The sequence below is a fragment of the Megascapheus bottae genome, chromosome 3 (genome assembly GCF_031878675.1).
Source record: "Megascapheus bottae isolate mThoBot1 chromosome 3, mThoBot2.hap1, whole genome shotgun sequence".
NCBI lineage: Eukaryota > Metazoa > Chordata > Mammalia > Rodentia > Geomyidae > Megascapheus > Megascapheus bottae.
In genome coordinates, this window is record NC_143511.1 from 43,310,285 (window position 1) to 43,331,044 (window position 20,760).

The window sequence follows — 20,760 nt, forward strand, 5'->3', positions numbered from 1 at the left end:
AGATAGGAAGAAAATTTAGTTCTACTTCCTCCTCCTCCTTCTCCTTCATCTTCGTAAATGTTCTAACTACCTGGCATGGTATTTCTCCTGGAAAAACTAAACAACAACAACAAAAAACAAAAAACAACCTGATACCTTCCCAGGATGTTGGAACTCTGCTAACCATCTTCAGGGGCGGGGAGATTCCTGTTGCTCTTCTTGTCGGCGACATACGGTAGAGGGGTTGGCCCTGGTTGGGTCCACCTGCCAGTGGAGTTTAAAGTTTCCGAGGCTCAGACGCACACAATGACTCGGATCAATGAGAAGAAGGGTGTTTATTCTGCCCCCACCCAAGAAGCGGTTAAACTTTGGCCAAGCTCACCATCTCTCTCTTATTATTACTAATTATTATTTTTTAAATTATTTTTTGATGGGTCCATGAGGCCTCCAGACTCAACCGGTCAACCAGGCTCCTCTTCCACTCACCAGAGATGATTGGTGACAACCCAGGATATCCTGAACGCGGGGAGACCCACCTAAGCCTGGAAACTGAAACGACCCGAGAGTGGGGTACCGCTGTGTGTGTGTGTGCGTGTTGTGTATGTGTATGTGTGACGCACCTTACCAGATGGTGAAGGGAAAGGGGCTCAGGGATGTGCGTGGCCAATTTTAAATACGATTCGATTCTCCCCCTTCCTATGTAACACCCCAGGACAGGTTTGATCCCCCTCCCGCCCCCGCTCTTTCTTTGGGTGTAGAAATACTTGCCTTTCCACCTCCCCTCCCCTGCTTCCATCCTCCTGGCAACATCAATCCACTCAACTTTGCAGTGGCACGGGCGGAAAAGGAGGAGGAGAATGAAGCGACCTGGGTCGTGGTAGACAGACAAGTGTTGGAGAGAGAGAACGAGAGACGGACAAGACCGAGTCGCCGAGGCCGAGACCCACCGCCCGCCCGCGCGGATCCCGGGGGCCCGGACGCGGCGTGAGCGGCCCTGGGGCGGACGGCGCCCGGGGTGCGCGGCGGAGAAGACACCGGGGAGGGGGAGCCCCGGGCGTCTGATGACCTCACGGCCCTCCCTCGAGGCCTGGGCTGCCGGTCTTTGGCGACATTGATTATCCTTATCACCGATCTTGGAGGTGGGGGGGTAAAAAGAAAAAAAGTCATGGAAGACGGCCCGCTGCCGGACCTCAGAGACATCGAACTGAAGCTGGGGCGCAAAGTCCCCGAGAGCCTGGCGCGCTCCCTCCGTGGGGAGGAGCCGGTTCCCGGCGAGAGGGGCCGGGATCCCCGCGGGGACGGCGGCAGTAGCGAGAGCAGTAGCAACTGCAGCTTCCCCCCTTCCTCCTCCTCCTCCTCTTCGTCCTCCCCAACCCCTGGATCCCTACGACGTGGCCACTCCGGCACCCTGGAGAGACTGGAAACTAAGCTTCAGCTCCTCCGCCAAGAGATGGTGAGTGCGAGGTTCTGACCCGCCGGGGTGAGGGCCGGGGATTCCGGGGATCGGGCTGAAATAGGGGGCGATCGGAGGACCCGGTCGGAGGTGAGTGGGGGCGGGGGGGAGGACCAGGACCTCGGGGCGGGGCGCTGGGCGCGTGGGAAAGGCGGACTGGGAGCTGGGGCGCGCCGCGGGTGCTGGAGGGCCCGGCCCGGGGAGGGGCGCGCCGCCGGGCCGGCCTTATTGACCGCGGACTTTGCTCCGGCTGAGCTGGCTGCGGTCGTCCGCTGGGCGGCCGAAGGAGCGCGGGTCGGGGCTGCGCCTAGCCGCAGTCTCCCCGGGTGCGAGGGGTGGGAGTGGGGTCAGCCTTCCGGAAGGTTTTGTAGAGAGACCGCCCGGGTCTGGAGCCTGCAGCGAGCCATTTACACTTTCCACGGGTTCGCAGCGAGGCTCAGATCCGTGCCTTGGCGGCCGGAAAGCTTCCTGGCTTGCCGGGAGGTGGCGCGGCGGGGTCCGGCTTCCGAAGCCGCCCTCCAGCCTCGCCGGCTCGGCCGCCCAGGCCGCTCCTCCTCCCTCCCCCGGGACGCAGCAGCTGCAGCCGTTCCAAGGCCACTGCTGCGCGGAGTCCTCACAGCTGGTTCTGGAAACAATGGCCCACCCGCCCTTGATGTGCTGGTGAATGGCTGGTCTCACTGTTTTGATACTGGCGAGCAGGTGATTTCCCGCCCTCCCCCCAACTCCAACCCGGGCCCGCGGATTTGCTAAAGGCCACTTCCTATCCTTCCTCAATCTGCAACCCGCAATTGTTTTCTCTGCAGTTTGCAAACGTTGACCCCTGCCTAGGACAAGGAAACGGTGGCCCCGACCTGAGAATACTTGTTTTTCCGGATGTATTTAGGCTTAAGCATTTATTGACTTGCCTTGAGCTCGTGGGCCAGTCATTTGGCCTCTCTTAGACCTGTGTGTGTGTGTGTGTGTGTGTGTGTGTGTGTGTGTGTGTGTGTGTGTGTGTGTGTGTGTGTGTGTGTGTTTACAGTGTTTGAGCTGGTGGTAGATTATCTCTAAATCCTTGGGAGAAAATGACCACCACCAACAGCCTTTTCTACCAGTTTATAAAGTGGTGGATCTATTCCATAGTAGGCCTCAGTCACTCAGGGCTTGAAGAGGAACTTGTACAAAAATGAACCAGTCAGCCGTGTGTTTGCATCAAAAAAAAAGTTTCCTTTGGGCACTGATGGCTTACACCTGTAACATTAGAGACTCAGGAGGCTGAGGTCTGAACATCATGGTTTAATGCCAGCTTCAGCAGAAACATCCATGAAACTCTTATCTCCACTTAGCTATTAAAAAACGAGAAGTGGAGCTGTGTGTCAAGTGGTAGAGCATCAACCTTGAGCAAAAACCTGGGGGCAGCATAAGATGATGAGTTCTGAGTTCAAACCCCATTCCAGGCACAACACACACACACACACACACACACACACACACACACACACACACACACTCTCTTCCTTAACATCCCACATTTTGGTCTTTCTGAGTCTAGGAAGACTTGAGGAAAGAATGCATTCCAGTCATGAAGTAATCTTGGGAACGCTGTTAGTGCCAAAGGTCAACTTTCAGAGGTCATGTTAGTACACTAGGATGTCATCTAAAAATCCTACCACTAGATCTTTAAGGCCTGTCTACCTAAGAAATATAATTCTTAGGTTTGAGGAATCATTTTCTTACCACTAGGAACATTATAGATGTTGAAAGTAAATATGCGTACATCTCTTTGTGTGTCTGTATATGAATACGTGCATACATATCCATATATTCATTCATACATATGTGTACTACAAGTGATTTTATTAAATACATTTTTCATTTCCATATATATGTTTATATATCCGTGTATGGATGTGTGTGTGTCTCCAAGTAATTAACTGGGAACTAAAAATACAAAATGAAAAAGTTTCATAGTTTGTTAAGGCTTTTAAGTCTCACTAATTTGCAATTTCTTACCTGTGTCAGATCCATACAGTGTGATGAAAAATTGCACAGGGTGAAGAAGAAAAAATCTGGTTATTTTTCAGCCAAGAATATTTTCTAAACATTTGCTTTTGTATCTTTTCTGTATGTCAACACTGGACTTGAACTCAGGGCCTAGTGTTTGTTTTCCTCTCACAGCTGCTGTTGTACCAGTTGAGCCATTCCTCCCCTTCCAGTTTTTTGCTGGTTAATTGGAGATGAGTCTCTTGCATTTGTCTGCCTGGGTTGGCTCTAAACTGAGATTCTCAGATTTTAGTCTCTTGAGTAGCTTAGGATTCCAGGCATAAATCACCAGTGACAGCTTAAATATCTGTTCTTCTTAATGAAAATTTCAGACTTAATACCTTTTCTTTTTCCCCTTTAACCATGTCTAATGATTATGGTATACTGATTTTTTTTTTAAAAGCAGAGACTCATGCCTGTAATCTTAGATACTCAGGAGGCAGATATCTGAAGATTGTGGTTTGAAGCCAGCCCAAGCAGGAAAATCCCTGACACTCTTATTGCCAATTAACCACCACAAAGCCAGGAGTGGAGCTGTGACTCAAGTGGTACAGTGACAGTCTTGAGCAAAAGTGCCCAAGCATTCAGTTCAAACCCCAGGACTGGTACATGCATGAAGGAGAAATAAAAAGAAAGGCAGAGACAGCAGCGGCGTATTTCTCAGTTGACTGTTCATTATGTCTTCTGTGTGAGTTTCAATGTGGGGCTTAATGTTAGAACACGTTTCTTTGATGAACTTTGTACCCTAAAGAAGATCTCCACAGAGTAAATCTTCTGACTGTGGATGTTCAGAAGGTGGAGACTGGAAGTAGGTATCTGTTCCTTTGCCAACAAGATAATTTTTCTCCACACATTTTACATAATTTCTGTGGGTGCTCAAAACCCTGGCTTCAGCATAGTTGCAAAGTAACAGATTTGTTATTACAAAGAGTTGGCAGTTTTGTTATAAACATTGAACAGATGCAGTTCTGCGGTTCTCCTGGTCTCCTTAGCTTCTCCAAGAGCAAAGTTAGGGAGAGGCTGTTGGCCTACAACATCTTGATCATTTTGCTGTTCTCTCTTATCATGAAGGATGAGCACTGCTCACTGTGAGATCCCATGTCTTATGTTTATGTTAAAATTGTTCACAGGCTTTTCTCGTGAATCTCCTGGAATTATCAGGCTTTGGGCTTGTACTCCAGGACATATTAGCTGTACATAAGCTTTAGTAGAGGTTCTCAGGAATCAAGCTCCTCTTGTTTTCCTATTAGAATGGATGTGTCTGTTGGTGGCACAGTAGAGGATACACTGCAGGGTGTCAGTCTCAATACTTTAGTCCTAATCCGTATACATAGAATTTCACCTCGGTTTTTCTTAGTTTCTTTAATTCTTGCCTGTAAATGTTACACTCACTGCTCTTACTGATTTGGGAGATGACTTGTAAAGCAGGCACACTGAAAGAGGTTGAGAGAGAGTTTGGGACTGAAATCTTCATTAATACAGACAAGCAATGGATAATAAAAGATGTGGGAGGGAAGATGTTAGAAAGGAAAACTGGAGGTTGGTAGTTGATATGATAGGCCAATTCAAGGTTACTTCAAGGATGTTTTCAGGAGGAAATGAACTTTCCTAACGATAAGAATTTGTTTTGAAGTTAGAGATAAGGAGATTTGATATTATAATAAGGAAATACAGAAATCCACATAAGGAAATTGATCATAAAAATTAGATGTGGGGTTTGAACCTCAAGTTATATTGTCTAACTCAATATGCTGTGCTTTCTTTTTTCCAGTAATTTTTTTTTTTTCAAAATAAAATACAGCCCTTGTAAGTCGGTGCTATCTTAGTACCTAGTGAAGTGTTAAGGGACAAACCAGCTGGGTATGTAGCGCAATTATTTTAAATATGAATTCACTTGTTAGTCTACACAGTCACTGCACATTCCTATTGTAAACCAACCTGCTTTTGACCTTGGGGTCACGGAGACAAACGGCTTCCTTAAAACAACAGGCTGAGTGATCTTTTTCCTTAAACTTCCTTACAAATTCATACATAGGTTTCATTATGTCCTATACACATATGTATATGGTATACTTTCATATTACCCATGTCTTTGCCTCTTTCCTCTTTAGAGTGGTTTCTTTCCCCAACAGTCTCCAAGTTATAGGCTGACATACATTCCTTCAGGTCTATGCCCTTGAGACATATAACAGGGTCATATAGTATTTCTATATTTAGTTTCTTCAGTAACCTCCAGACTGACTTCCATGGGGACTGTATTAAGATAAGTTTTCCCACTTCTGTTTGTTGTTATTTATTTTTTAATATAGCCATTCTGACTGAGGTATGATGGAATTTCTGTGTGGCTTTTGATTTGCATTTCGTTTATATAGAGAGTGTTGAAGAATATTTATTGATCATTTATACTTCTTAAGAATTGTCTGATTCATTGCCTCATTTAGTAATTGTAATATTTCATCTTTTAGTACTTATTTTTGGGGACATATTTCTATTCTAGGGATGAATAGCTGGCAAAGCTTTTTTAATGTGAGATGTGATAAAGAACATTTAGTTCTTACTTAATGTGATATGATCCATTAGTTCCTACTCTTACTTCCTGAATAACTGGAGTTCAATTTAAAAATTGCTCTCTATGCCTCTATTTCCTATTATCTTTATCTTTTCCTGTAGCCGTTTCAGGTCTTAGATTTCTGTACTCTTTTTTTTTTTTTTTTAATGTTTTCCCTAACCAAAAGCCTTAGTACTATGTTATACGTCTTTATGATACTACTAGTTGGAAAGTAAAACTTCTTTTTTTTTTATCAATTTAGTTTGAAAGAAGCTTCAAGTATGTGGACTTAAGAATATAGGCATCAAGGAACAGGTACTTGAAATTAGAAGGATTCTAAGGCATGTCCCTTAGTCTGCTTTTCTTTTCTCTTTACCTTTTTCTTTCTTGTTTTTCCCTTTTTCCCCCCCAGTCCTGCCACTTGAACCCAGGGTCTGGTCACTGTCCTTGGGCACTTTTTGGTCAAGGCTAGTGTTCTACCACTTGAGCCACAGCTCCACTTCTGGATTTTTCTGTGTATGTGGTACTGCGGAATCAAACCCAGGCCTTCTTGCATGCTAGGCACACACACTCTATCACTAGACTACGCCCAGTCTGCATTTCTAGATGAATACTCAGAATGTCAAAGCACAGTTTGGAATATAGCATGCTGCAGCACGGTCAAGCACTATGTAGAGATGGTGTCCTCCCTTTAGATTCTGCAGTGCCATTGTGAAAACTTGATTGGAAAATACAGTGTCCCAATTTCCATATCTTTTTGCAATAATTTGTACAGCAGCCAGTAATAGTGAAGCTCAAGTAATTTCAAAGTGCTTATATTTTCTTATAGCTAAGGTAGTCAAATACCTCACCTGATTGCTCACCTCCTGCTTTAATAGTCTTGTAACGAGCACATAGAGCTACATACAAACACACATCTATGCAAGAAATAATCATAGAAAATAATAGAACACAAATCAACATAATGTGTGATTTTCATTGACACTTTGCTTCTCCAGTTCATCTTTTCCACATTTCCCTCTGTTTTAAATAACTTTCTTGCTTTTTTAATAAAAATACAAAACACTTTACATTCTCTAAAAAGGGAGCTAGTAATTTCATTAAATTAACTTAACACTTTCTTTTGGCATGCTTTAAAATAGGTGAAAAGATTTTTATCACTTAAATACCCTTCGGTAGAAACTAGAAAGTAGTAGGGCTCTTTCTTGATGAGTTCTCAAGATTGCTGACAAGATAAAATGGGAATGTAATTGGGTCAGAGAAAGATTACTAACCAAGAAGTCAGCAGGCTTCTGATGCCATAGTGGAGATCAGATCTAAGCATTGAGACCAACAGACACAATTATGTAGATAACTCACAGGAAATACGCCTTTTAGGAGGAATTACGAATTCTGGGAACCATGCAAATGAGCACTTAATACTAGGAATAAAGACATCAAGGAAATGAGGAAATCCTATTTTGAGCAGTGCTTTTTTTTTTTTTCCTATCCTTTTGCCTGTGTACTGTTAATATAGTTATAGAAAGAAGAAAGAAGGGAAGAAAGAGAGGCTGGAAGGGAGGGAAGGTTGACACTACCTTATTCAGTGGCTTGTAGATTGACACTCAAATAGATACAATTGAATCAATGCTTTCTCACTGTGAAAATGAAGAAAACCTTTTTCAGGTACAGGTAAGAGAAAAATCGAAGCACCAGTTCATCTGGCTCTCAACTCCCATCCTACTCAGTACCTCCAAGTAAACAACTTGTTGATATTCTGTAATGAGTCCTCTCACCTGGTTTTCAGTTTTTTCCTGCATATGTGTTGTATGTATGTATAACCCTGATATCTTTTCACTAATCCATGCTGTGTCTATTCTTAATTATTCTGCATGGTAAGATTATACCCATAATAGTTACCACTTGGTAATCATTAATGAACGTAATTAGTACTTCATTAGTTCTTCTAGTGTTTTAGTAACAGACATTTAACTCAACTTGCCTACATATACTGGTTTTATGTCAACTAATCAAAGCTTAGGGACAAAACGGTGAAGAAAATTAATTTCTCTCAAGGTAATAAACCCCAACTTTGAAGGCTGGGAACCATTTGTAATTCTTTGGCTGAGAATTGAATGACAAATAGCTGCCATTGGATACTCATGTGGAGTTCACATGGTTTCTAAGATTTCTTTTATGTATAAAAATGTATTATTAATTGTTATAGTATCTTACCTTGTTATCTGATATATAGTATATATGTTTATTTGTTTATTTGAAATAGAATAGGGAAGGGGAAAACAAGATGAGGAGATGGGGTGGTGGGAGGGAAATGGGGACAAAAATATGAGAAAGGGTATCAATGTTTGTGAAGTAATGCACCTTCTATCTGGTGAATATAATGTAATCTTTCTATTAATTGCAATAAAAATATATTAAAAATTTTTGTATTATTAAAGGGATTGCACCCTGTTCCTTAAGCATGCAATATTATAAAAGGAAGTAGAAAATAAAAGTTTCCCATATCCCTTTTCCCTATTTCTACTCCCCACAGTATACTATTTTATATACTCTCCTAAAAACTCTTGGAAGTCAGGCCAAGACACCTAGGTTTTTTTGTTTGTTTGTTTTGTTTTGTTTTTTATTGTTATTCTTTTTTTGTGCATCATGGGACTTGAACTCAGCTTGGGTGCTGTCCTTGAGCTCTTCAGCTCAAGGCTACCACCCTACCCTTGAGCCAAGCCCCCTTCCCTTTTCTGGAAGTTAATTGGAGATAAGAGTCTCAGGTCCTTTTGTGCCTGGGCTGGCTCTTTGAACCTTGATCCTTAGATCTCAGCCTCCTGAGTAGCTAGGATTACAGGCTAAAAACACCTCTTTTTAAGTGTACTTTTCTATAGTTATCTACCTTTTATATTTATAGTTTTAAAACTGAGATTCAGGAGCTATGGATGTGACTTTTTCTAGATTCAACAAATACTCAGCTATTGATCTTCCTATTTTTATTATTTATATTGTGCATACACACACTTTACCTCAAGTATAACTTAAGAGTGTTGTGGCTTTAAATAGATTATTGATTTAAAAAATATCCCCATCATTTAAAGAGTCATTCTGTTAAAATAAAAAACATTGGCAATTGGTGATGCAAAATAAGTCAGTAGTCTCCAGAAATAGCAAAGAACATTGCAGAATCATATGACAGAAACTTTAGAGGTCATCTGACAGATTCTTCATTGACATCTTGGCCAGTGGACGAGTCTTAGATTGAATTTCATCTATCTATCTATCTATCTATCTATCTATCTATCTATCTATCTATCTATCTATTGCCAGTCCTGGGGCTTGAACTCAGGGCTTCAGCACTGTTCCTAAGTCTCTCTGTGCTCAAGGCTAGTGCTCTACCACTTGAGCCACAGCAACACTTCGAGAATTTTCTGTGTATGTGGTATGGAGGAATCGACCCAGGGCTTCATGCTTGCTGCCACTAGGCCATGCTCCCAGTTCTCTATTTTGCTTTTTTATTGTGACCAGTTTTCTCTGACATAAGTATATTTGTTTTGATTTTTAAAATCTAGTTAAAAAGATTTTTTAAAAGCCATAATATTAAGAAATTTAGACTTTAAAATAAAATAGAACTTATTTCAAGGCGATAGCCCAGCCATTTGGTACCTAATGACTTTAGGCCCATAAATTTAATAATGAGATTAATATATTCAGAGTAGCTGAGATCCTGGCTAATAAATAGAAAACACTCATTATACTTCTGTGCTCTTATTCTTCCAACTTGATTAGTGGTTAAACTATGCAACTTTCACTGGAAAGAGGAACTAGAGTTTTTCTTACCCTTTATTTTTCCCTTTATTCTTCTAGTTCTATTTCATGGAAGGAAGCATATCAAGATATATAATAACTTACTTTCCTGCAAGTACTGCTGTAAACGACTGACTTTGTCATTGGCAGGTCTTGTCCAGAAGTAGCCAAGTATCTGGCCAGTCCAATCTTGGGAAGATAGTCTGTAAGAGGAGAATTCATAACCAACTGATGAATAGGACTTGAGTCATAGCAGCAAATATTAATCATGACCAGATTCATCATAAGAAGATTATAGAAAGCCGAGCACTGTGGGTCACGCCTGTAATCCTAGCTTGCTCAGGAAGCTGAGATCTGAGGATAGTTGTTCAAAGTCAGCCCAGGCACTAAAGTCCTGGAGATTCCTATCTCCAATTAACCACTAGAAAACCAGAAGTGGTGCTGTGGCTCAAGAGGTAGAGCAATAACCTTTAGCTCTGGCCCAGGCCCAGAGTTTAAAAAAGAAAAAATGGTTATCGAACTGGTAACTACTCTCAAATACTTACAAAGTGTTATTTCTATAAAGTGTCTTCAGAGGAGCATATGAGAGCCTTGTGCTTGTTTGTCAGAAATAGTTCCAGGTCTTAGATAAATGTTCACATAGGTTTTTAGATTGTTTTGTTTTTGGTTTGGTTTTTTTTTTTTTGTTGTTTGTGTGTGTGTGTGTGTGTGTGTGTGTGTGTGTGTGTGTGTGTGTGTGTGTATTTTGGTCCTGCATCTTGAACTCTGGTTCTCTGGACACTGTCTCTAAGCTGCATTGAATATCGACATTAAACCAGCATTGCTGAGTGAAATAATTACTTTCAAATAGAAACATCTCTACTGTGCCATGTATTAATATGTGTCTGTGGTAGGTAATATTAAAATTCCTGTTCTTTGTTTCTTTTGACAAAGAAAAATGACTATCTTTCCTTTCTGTGCTTTATAGACACCCTGGGAATGATGGCCCCAAGGCTGACTATATCTGAAGAAATTTTCCTGCGCCATTTCAAAGCAGGCACAAAAGTTATTTTTCTTAAGCCATTTTCCACACTAAGGTCAGCAAAAAGATCTTTGAGTCTTTCTTTAATGAAGTACCTAAGTTCCAAGCGACTGAGCTTAGCGGGTGGGAGGCAAAGGAGGCAAAGGAGGCATTGAGTTCTTTGTTCTAGTCCAAAAAAGGAAATGCTGCTGGTGCACTCCAAATGCAAAGTGGGAATCAGGCTTAAAGTGTACTTTAATTTACACATTAGACAAACTTTTTGTCCCTCCATACGTGGCAAGGCATTAGGGGAGTGCGAGCATTGGTGAGTTCCATCTTCTGTCTTTAAGGTGATTATATTGTGAAAGGAAAAAGAGTATGAAATAGCAATGGCCATGCAGGAATACAGAATCTGAAATCTGCCATAACAGGAAAATGACAAATGACATCACAGTTTTGTCAGAATTTTACTCTGTGGAAGTCTTTAGCCTCAAAAAACTTATAAATACCTTTTAAACAATAGCATTTTTTTATTAATGAATTTATTAACATTGATTTTTACATCATATTTCAAATGACATATTTAGCAAGTATTCAAGAAGGAAATCTCTATATACAATCATTGGTACTTAGATTTTAGAACATAATTAAAATTAGGCTGAGGGTTTGTATGTCATACATACATATTAATCTATGTAATAAAACATTATGTCTATAGAGTCATAGATTTTTATGCCTATGTAGTTGTGTTTCTATTTCCAATACCATGTCCATAGCATTGGGTACGCAAATATCGAGTCCTCACTGTTGTACTGTTTGGATCTAATAGCCACATATTAAGGATACCATGCGCCTTTTGTTCCTTTGATCTTGACTTGTCTCATTCAACATGATTCGCTCTAGATTCATCCACTTCCCTGCAAGTGCCATTATTTTATCTTGTCTGTTGGCTATGTAGAATTCCATTGTGTATATATATACCACATTTTATGTATCCATTCATCAGCAGTTGGGCATCTGGATTGTTTCCATCGCCCAGCTAACAATAGCATGTTTTATTGGCAGGCGGGCCCTCGCCAATACATTGTCTATAGTGTACTAATAACGTATTAGGTTTTGTACTGGAACCGAAGCAGTCAGCAGCTAAGTGGCAAAAGGTTGTGATATTAGGGACTCCTTGGGCATTATCTCTTTACAATTTCCCAATCACATCTTAAAACAGTAATAACCTATAAAGTATAATTTTAGTTAGGTATTTGTCTGTGATATCTGTATAAAACTAAAATGGAGGCTTTTTTCCTCCTAAAGTCTTTTTGTTTTGCTTTGTTTTTTGCCAGTCCTGGGGCTTGAACTCAGGGCCTGGGTACTTTGTTCAAGGTTAGCCCTCTCCCACTTGAGCCACATCACCACTCCTGGCTTTTTCTGTTTATGTGGTACTGAGGAATGAACCCAAGGCTTTATGCATGCTAGGGAAGCACTCTACAACTAAGCTACATTCCCAGCCTCCTTTTTTGATCTTGTCAAGAACAAATTGGAATATTTTGATCTTAAAAAAAAAATTTCACTTAAAAAAGCAAAGCTTAAACTGGACAGCAGTGTCTCACACCTGTAATCCTAGCTACTCCAGAGGCTGAGATCTGAGGATTGATGTTCTAAGCCAGCATGGGTAGAAAAGTCCAGGAGTCTCTTACTTCCAAAACATTTCTTGGTAAAAGCCAGAAGTAGTGCTATGACACAAGTGGTAGAGCACCAGCCTTGAACTGCATTAAAGCAGCAGCTGTATGTATTTCCTTCTGTTTTCTTTTTTTCTTTCTTTTTTAATCTCTAGATGAAGTTTTAAGATACTCACTGACCTAAAGGTATTAGTCCTACCCCTTTTCAAAATGCTCTACTACATGGGATTCTGCTGCTTTTCATCTCAACCTTTTTTATTTACATCATCCCCAGGAAAAACTCCATGTGTAAGTTAATTATTTTGCAATAATTTTAGACTTCACATAAAAGCTGCAAAAACAGATCCAGAAATCATTACATAGCTCTCACCTTGATCCTCCTAAACATTAGCATTTCACATTTTGTCCTTCTCATTCTTTCCCAGCCTTATTCGTCTTTCTATACATGCAAACTTAAAACATTTCTTCAACATTCCTGAAAACTGAAGATATGATATCTTTTTGCTTCTAAAAAGTTCAGTGAACATCCTGGACCCTGCCCCACCTCTTCCCCACCTCCTCCCCCTTCTCCCCGCCCCCCTCAACTCCCCCATGTTAAGGACATTAATGAACCCTGTTGGCTGTTTGCTGTCTTGCCTACATTGTTATACAAGTAATGATTCATGTCACTTTTCCCTACTGAGTTCAGATCTAGCCTAAGAATATGTTTTAATAATGCACTACCAGTGGCCACCTCTGTGACAACTACCTGAGGCCAGCAGCTCATCAGCTTAGCAGCTCAGCAGAGCTATCTATGGCATTGTAAGAGCAATTAGAAGAGCAAGCCTGAACTCCTCACTCTAAATGCCAGAAACTCTGGCCTAAATGCCAGATAATCTCATAACAGAAGGAAATAAAACCAAGATTCTCCACTACTATGCACATTACTCCACAACTGTTTCTTAGGTCTGTATAGGTATGATATCGGTTATCATTTGAATTGGTTTGTTATCAGTGTATATACTTATTGACCTTAGCTTTGATTGATTTCTGCTGGATAGTTTTTCATTTTTTTTTTTTAAGACTTTGATTACTCAACCTCTTCTTTTTGCAATGAATTGTTTTCGCTTTCCAACAGCGTTATTAACTTACGTTTACAAGAAGAATTATAAGAGACTAATTTCACAGAAGCTGGGAAACTTTTGCAGTAAAACAATGAAGTATTTCCATTGTGCTAAGGTTGAAATATACAATGGATTCATGTATGATAAGATCTGGAATTTGAGATCTTAATGATCATCATGTGTTCTGGTTTTTTTTTTTTTGTTTTTGTTTTTTTTTTGCCAGTTCTGGGCTTTGAACTCAGGGCCTGTGCACTGTCCTTGGGCTTCTTGAGGCTAGAACTCTACCACTTGAGCCACAGCACCAGTTCTGTTTTTTTCTATGTATGTGGTACTAAGGAATTGAACCCAGCTCTTTGTGCATAGTAGGCAAGCACTGCACCACTAGGCTAAACTTTCAGCCCTCACGTAGTCTAGTAAAAAGACAATGTAGTCAAGGGCTGGCTCATTCCTATAATCAATCCTAGTCACTCAGGAGTCTGGGATCTGAGAATCAGGTTTCAAAGCCAGATCCAGCGGGAAAGTCTGGGAGACTCTTATCGTCAATTAACCACCAAAAAAATGGAAGTAGAGTTAGCTATGGCTCAAGAGGTAGGGTTCTAGCCTTGACCACAACAGCCTAGGGATAGTGCCACGATCCTGAGTTCAAGATCCAGGACTAGCACTAGAGAAGGAGAGATTAAATACATCATGTGAAATCTACTTTGAACAGTATTCTTTCTAGTCATAGTACAAAGAAATCACTTCAGTGAATGATGATGATAGCTCTACTCAGCACCCCGATAAGGAAAACCACTTATGTGGCATTCATGAAAAACCATCTATCTTTCTGGCTTTCTGTGTGGTACTGGCACAAAATGAGATTCATCAAAATGAGACTTTTATATTAAATAAATCAAAATGAGTTCAGAATAAAAGTGATTCCAGAAGTGGTTACTGATTTCTTTGTTAGATGCTCTTGAATCTCCATATGCTTTATAAATAAGACGCTATTAAATATCTTACTTTATTGGCATTAATAAACAAGTGGGTTCAAGTGGTTATTATTAGAGCCTCTTAACACTCTTATTTGAAACCACTAACCATTAATTAGGTCTCCTGGGACCAATATCAAATGCTCACATTGCAGAGTTGGAAATGGAGATACAGAGATTGTGCAATTTCACAGCTGATAAAGAGGAGGTTAACTTTCCTAGGTACCAAACTGGTTGTTCCAGGTGTCACAGAGTGGCCAGTATAAATAGAGGAAATGCATTCCTGTTTATACTTCAATTCCAGAAATCCGGGGACCATTACCAGGAAAGCTCAGCAATTTTAAAACATTGAGTTGGATTTAGTTGCTATTCAGTCTTAAGATCAATTGTTTCTGTTTGGATTTTGACGAATTCTTAAAGAGAAATGTACTATTACTCTTATTTCTTTTTTAATTTTTACATTTATTGAGTTAAGTTTTGTGGCAACAAGAACCCAAACTGCAAAAAAATTATCTTCTGTGTGCAAATTCTCCGATACCTTGTCATAAAGAGAACTTAGAGCTACTCTTCTGAGAACATACAGAATTATTAAGTATGTACCATCTCTGTGACCTTACACATGAGAATAGTTTTGTTCTGGCCAAACATCTTCTTTTTTTCCTAATTAAACTCTGCTAATGGGAATCTAGAATAAATACACAAAGTCCCAAATCCTCATTTTTTCATCCAGAGACAGATGGAAACTCCCAGCAGTGCATCATTTAAGTATGAAAATATATTTCCTGGACATCGCTCCCATCTCTGCTTGGAAGAGTATTTCTGTAAGAGGAAGCAAACACAAAACACATTTTAAGCATGAAAAATATCCCCTCCTTGATAATCTTCCAAAGGATGCAGATAATGCTAAAAGCATTGATTTGTGGTTACTTGTCAGCCTATCAGGTAAACAGCATGTGAATTTACAACTAAAACAATTTCCATGGCATTGAAGATTCTGGTTTAATCTTAACAGTCTTGTAATATGTGATATATATATATATATATACACACACACACACACACACATACATACGTATACATATATAAATGTAATTTTTTTGGCCAGCATGGGACTTGAATTCAAGGTCTAGGTGCTATTCCTAATTTTGTTTGTTTTTATTCAAGGCTAGTTCTCTACCACTTTGAGCCATAGCTCTACTTCTGGTTTTTCAGTAAATTAGAAATAAGAATTTTATGGACTTTCCTGCCCAGGTTGGCTTCAAACAGTGATTCTCAGATCTCAGCCACCTGAGTAGCTAGGATTACAGGCATAAGTCACCAGCACCTGGAGAATTTATTATTTTTTAATAGGAAAGAAAAATTTTGTACCAGGAGCAGGCCATTTCTAGCTTCGTCTGGAACCCGAGCTCCATCTCAGTTCATCAGACTTTCCCCTATGTAGTTTCCTTCTGGTATTTGTAGGTGCCTTTTCTTTTGCCTGGGTTTTTCTTCCTTTCCTGCCCTCATTTCCCAGACCTCACATAGATAACTCTGATTTATGATCCTTCAAGTCAAACTACTGGTTGCATTTTATCTAGTTTTGGATTCTGATTATTGCCTTTTTAGGTTTTTAGTTTGTTCATTCCCTCAGTAGGTTCAGTTTTTAATAAAATAAGAGTAGATAATTTGTTTTCTATATTAGATTAGACAGAGGTAATGGACGTGATTTGAGAAGGGTCATTTGTTATAATGTGAGCATATCTCAGGTTAGCGATACATTTGGATTAACTAGGAAACCTTAATAAGATAGATGTGATAGTTGAATTGGAACTAGTGAATCAAGACTGAAAAATTAAAATAATTTCAATTCATAGCAAACACTGAATGGCAACCCAAAAAGTTTGTATGTCACTTAATAGTCAACATAGACCAATTATAGACATTATTTTAGGGAAGTCATGCAATGAAAGCTGTATTGTTTTTGCATAGTTACTTTTTTTCCCCTTCTAATTCTCTTCTTGAGAACCAAACAATTTCCATGTGTTTCATATTATAGGATCCCTAAAGGACGTTGTAGTTTTGAACTTGACATAAAGAAGAAAACATACTGTTGATTACTACGGAATAAAAATATGCAGTAAATTTTTTAGAAAAACAAAAATAATTGGAACAAGAATAGAAAGAGTAAGAACATTAAACTTGCCTGAGATATATTTTAAAAAATGTTTTCTTCCTATCAGAGATTTTTGTGATCTTACACTATGATCTCAATTAAGTTGCCTTTATTTTCATGTTGAAGCTTTCTAATATCTTTTTTTCCAGTCCTGGGATTGAACTCTGGGCCTGGACACTGTCCCTGAGCCTCTCTGTATTCAAGGCTAGTGCCCAAACAGTTGAGCCACAGCACCACTTATGGCTTTTTCTGTGTATCTGGTACGTAAGAATTGAAAACAGGGATTTCTGCATGCTAGGCAAGCGCTCTACCACTAGGCCAAACTCTCGGGCCCCTAAATAAAAATTTTAAACTAACCATCCAAGCAGTATTTATATTTAATTTCAAACTTGTAGAAATATAAGAACATAAGTTAGCAATAAGGAAAGGGGAGAGTTAAAGATGAATTGCTTTTAGTACAGGAATAATACTGAGTTTTAAGAAGTTAGTACTTATCACTATCAGTTGTTCCTTATCTCCTTCCTGAGCAGTGAACTTTAGTAACCATGAAACCAATCTAGAAAGATATTCTCCTTGGAGAAGAATGATGAAATTATACTCTGCTTACTTTATCAAAGCAGAAAATGAAAAAATGAAAGATGCCACAACTTTGGTTGTTTCTAAAAATTTCACTCTTAAAATCGGTTATAGACCCTAAAGAAGGAAAAAGTAGCTGTTTGACAACTGTGAGAGAAATCTAGAAGTGATACAATTAAAACTTTAACTGTATGCATCCAGGCTTTTTGTGTGTGTGTGTGTGGGGGGGGGGGAGTTGGTCAGTCGTGGGCTTTAGCGCTGTGCTTGAGCTCTTCAGGTCAAGGCTCTCGCTCTACCATGTTGAGCCACAGTGCCACTTCTGGTGGTTAATTGGAGATAAGTGTCTCACAGACTTTTGTGCCCAGACTGGCTTTGAACTGTAATCCTCAGATCCTACCCTCCTGAGTAGCTAGGATTACTGGCATGAGCCACAGGTGCTGCGTGCATCCAGGTTTCAAGTAGTTTGAAGTCCTCTCACATTTCAGTGATAGTTGTTGGTACAAAGGTTTGGGACTTTGTTGCTTTAACTTCTTTCTTTCTATGTGTTAGCATTTAGGAAAAGCTTCTAAGTTTTGTCTTAATTTAGCAAATGCTCTAAGGGTTTCTGTAAGAATTATATATTTGCCTAACTAGAAAGAAACCAATCAAGCCAACAGAGCCTTGTTTAGAGAATTGACATCCGAGGGAAAGCATATAGTCTGGCGACTCCTTTCTAGATACATGAAACAGTTATAGTGAATAAACATCAGCTATTAGCTTTATTCCTGGTTCTCATTTTCATCTTTTGAGTTTATACACTCTATGTATTGAATAACCCGAAAACAATTCTGGAATATTCTCTTTACATGTACATTAATTCAGATACCTTCTGTGGGAAGGTATCTTAAATTGTCTACCTTGTTTTTTTTATTGTAATTAATAGAAGGGTTACATTATATTTACCAGATAGAAGGTGCATTACTTAAAAATCAATTTTACCCCTTCTCATGTTTTCATCCCCATTTCCCTCTTCTTCCCTTCTCCTCATCTTGTTTCCCCCCTTCCCTATCCTATTTCAAACAAACAAATAAGCATATATTCAATATATCAGATAACAAGGTAAGATACTGTAACAATAGTGTCTACCATTTATGTATCCCTGAGTCATTTTAATGCAGGCATGAATGTTTGTTTTTTAATTTTAAACATAAAACTATAAATACTTCATAGGTGAAATTTCCAGGGCACCCAATGAGCAATAACTATAGAACTTGGTGGTAAAAACCCTGGTATGTGGGTGTGTCCTGATGAATTCATCATGTACCATCTGTTCTGTAATTCTTGCCACCAGCAGACATTTTGGCAGAGTTATTGTAAGATCTGGTCTATCATTCGTTGACTTGCTTATAAGTTTTTTTTTCCTACATGGCTATATACAACACCATGACAGGAAATATACTAGTACACTGTAAGTCCCATATTTGTAGGACACTTAAAAACTGTGGGAAAATTAGAAGTCAATTAAATCAGCATTGTATAGATTGCATTCTTCTCTATCCCTTTCACCTTTTTTTTTTTTTTAAAGAAATAAGAATTGAGGAAAGTGAACCATGCTATTCCCAGTAGTTCTTTTTAGATGTGGTGACCCATCTGTTGCCATATGCCAGACGTCTGCATTTATCATCCTCATTTGTGGACCTTCAAAGCTGGAAGTGATGAATTAACATTGTATATATGCTAATTTGTAATGCTTGAACAGCATTTGCAAACCATTTATTCTGGCAGCACTGATTTTCAGATGTGAACAATATTAGAAGATAAGAATAGAAATCAAAACTGCATTTGTATTTCCAGCCAGCAGTATATAACTTTTTGTAACATCTTTAACATGTGCGGAGTTATCCTTCCTTGTAAAATATTAGTAGATTTTTCTATCAAATCTGACACCAGGTAAAAGACAGATTTATTTTTGAATGATGATGGCAAGCTAGCGCATGTTTGACCTAAGTTACAGGGCTGTTCTTTCTTGAAGAAGGTACTATTACTTTTTATTTGACCCGAAATGTTATCAGAATGTCTTGAAAGTGTAGGGTTATACCACTGTGAACATGCCCTGCTGTTTTCTGATCCTGAAAATTAAGCAGAATGGACCTGTCTAGTTGTTGTTGTTTTTTCTCTCCTGTCGATAGTGGAGCCACACGTGCCCGGCCTGTCTAGTTTTTAAATGACCTATCTGGTTCTCCATTCTTTATACACAAATGTGTGTGTGTGTGTGTGTGTGTGTGTGTGTGTGTGTGTGTGTGTGTGTGTATCTTGGGAATTTAACTCAAAGTGTAGATAGATCCTCTCCATGAGCTTTTGTGCTCAAGGCTAGCATCTTACCACTTCAGCCATAGATCCATTTCCAACTGTTTTGGTGATTTAGAGAACATATGCCTCATTGACTTTCTTGCCAAAGCTGCATTTGAGCCAGAATCCTCAGCTCTCAGCCCTGGAGTCACTTGGATTATAGGTGTGAGCCATTGCCACTAGGCCACATGCATTTCTTTAGCGTAATGTAATATCAACAATACAAGATATTTATATTCAGGTCACATTGTCTTTCAAAAATAAAATCTTTTAAACTCCTGAAATAATGTATATGGGGAGATTTTTCTGTGCCTGAACTAAATCTTTTTGAACAAGTAAAATTCAGTCAGTATGACTAACTTGTTTAATAGGATCAAATTGCAACATCCTTAGATTTGTCACACACATTTTTTTTTGCTCCTCAAATTTTTCTTTTTCTTTTCTTTTCTTTTCTTTTTTTTTTTTTTTAAACCAGCCTGGGGCCTCAAGGCCCAGACACTGTCCTTGGGCTTTCTCAAGGCTAGAGCTCTACCACTTGAGCCACAGCACCACTTCCAGCTTTTTCTATGGATGTGGTACTGAGGAATTGAACCCCGGTCTTTGTGCACGCAAGGCAAGCACTCTACCACTAGGCCAAATTCCTGGCCCCAATTTTATTATTATCTTTAGATAATTGTACAAAAGAATATTAATTCAAAAAATCAGTTTATGAGTAGAAAGGGCAAAAGGGAGGGTGATCAGTGTTGCCCCTTTCATTGTCATTGTTCTTCATCTTTCCCAACCTTTTTTTTTTGGTGCTGGTGTGCACCCTAAACTCAGGGCCTGGGTGCTGTTCTTGTGCTGCTGCTTCCTCCTCCTCCTCCTTCTCCTTCTCGTTCTCCTTCTTCTTCTTCTTTTCATTTATTTATTGTTAGTGCAAAGGTGATGTACAGAGGAGCTCCAGTTATATAAGTCAGATAAAGAGTACATTTTTCTTTTGGAACAAAGTAATTTCTTCCCTCTCTTATAGTTTTTCTCTCCCGTTCCCACCAGTAAATGATAGAGTTCATTTTCAGCATAGAGTCTGAGTATAATAATATTTTGTAAAGCCCAAATATATTGAGTCAAAAGTAAAAAAAAAAAGAAACCTATTACTCCTTAGTCAAATTTGCATTTGAAAAAAGGAT

General features: G+C 39.5%; 1 protein-coding gene across 2 annotated transcripts in view; it reads left to right on the forward strand.

Moving 5' to 3' along the window:
- Positions 1 to 281: 281 nt before the first annotated feature.
- The window catches only part of Lurap1l (leucine rich adaptor protein 1 like), a 32,134-nt gene continuing 11,655 nt past the window's right edge, over positions 282 to 20,760 (forward strand). Inside the window, exons 1-2 of one of the 2 annotated variants that reach the window (XM_090329990.1) lie at positions 282 to 549; positions 810 to 1,432. In XM_090329990.1, the coding sequence (XP_090186116.1) occupies positions 1,145 to 1,432 (288 nt within the window). In that variant the 5' untranslated portion in view covers positions 282 to 549; positions 810 to 1,144. Of the gene's footprint in view, positions 1,433 to 20,760 lie in introns of both variants that reach the window. The other variant, XM_090329991.1, reaches the window with a different exon arrangement.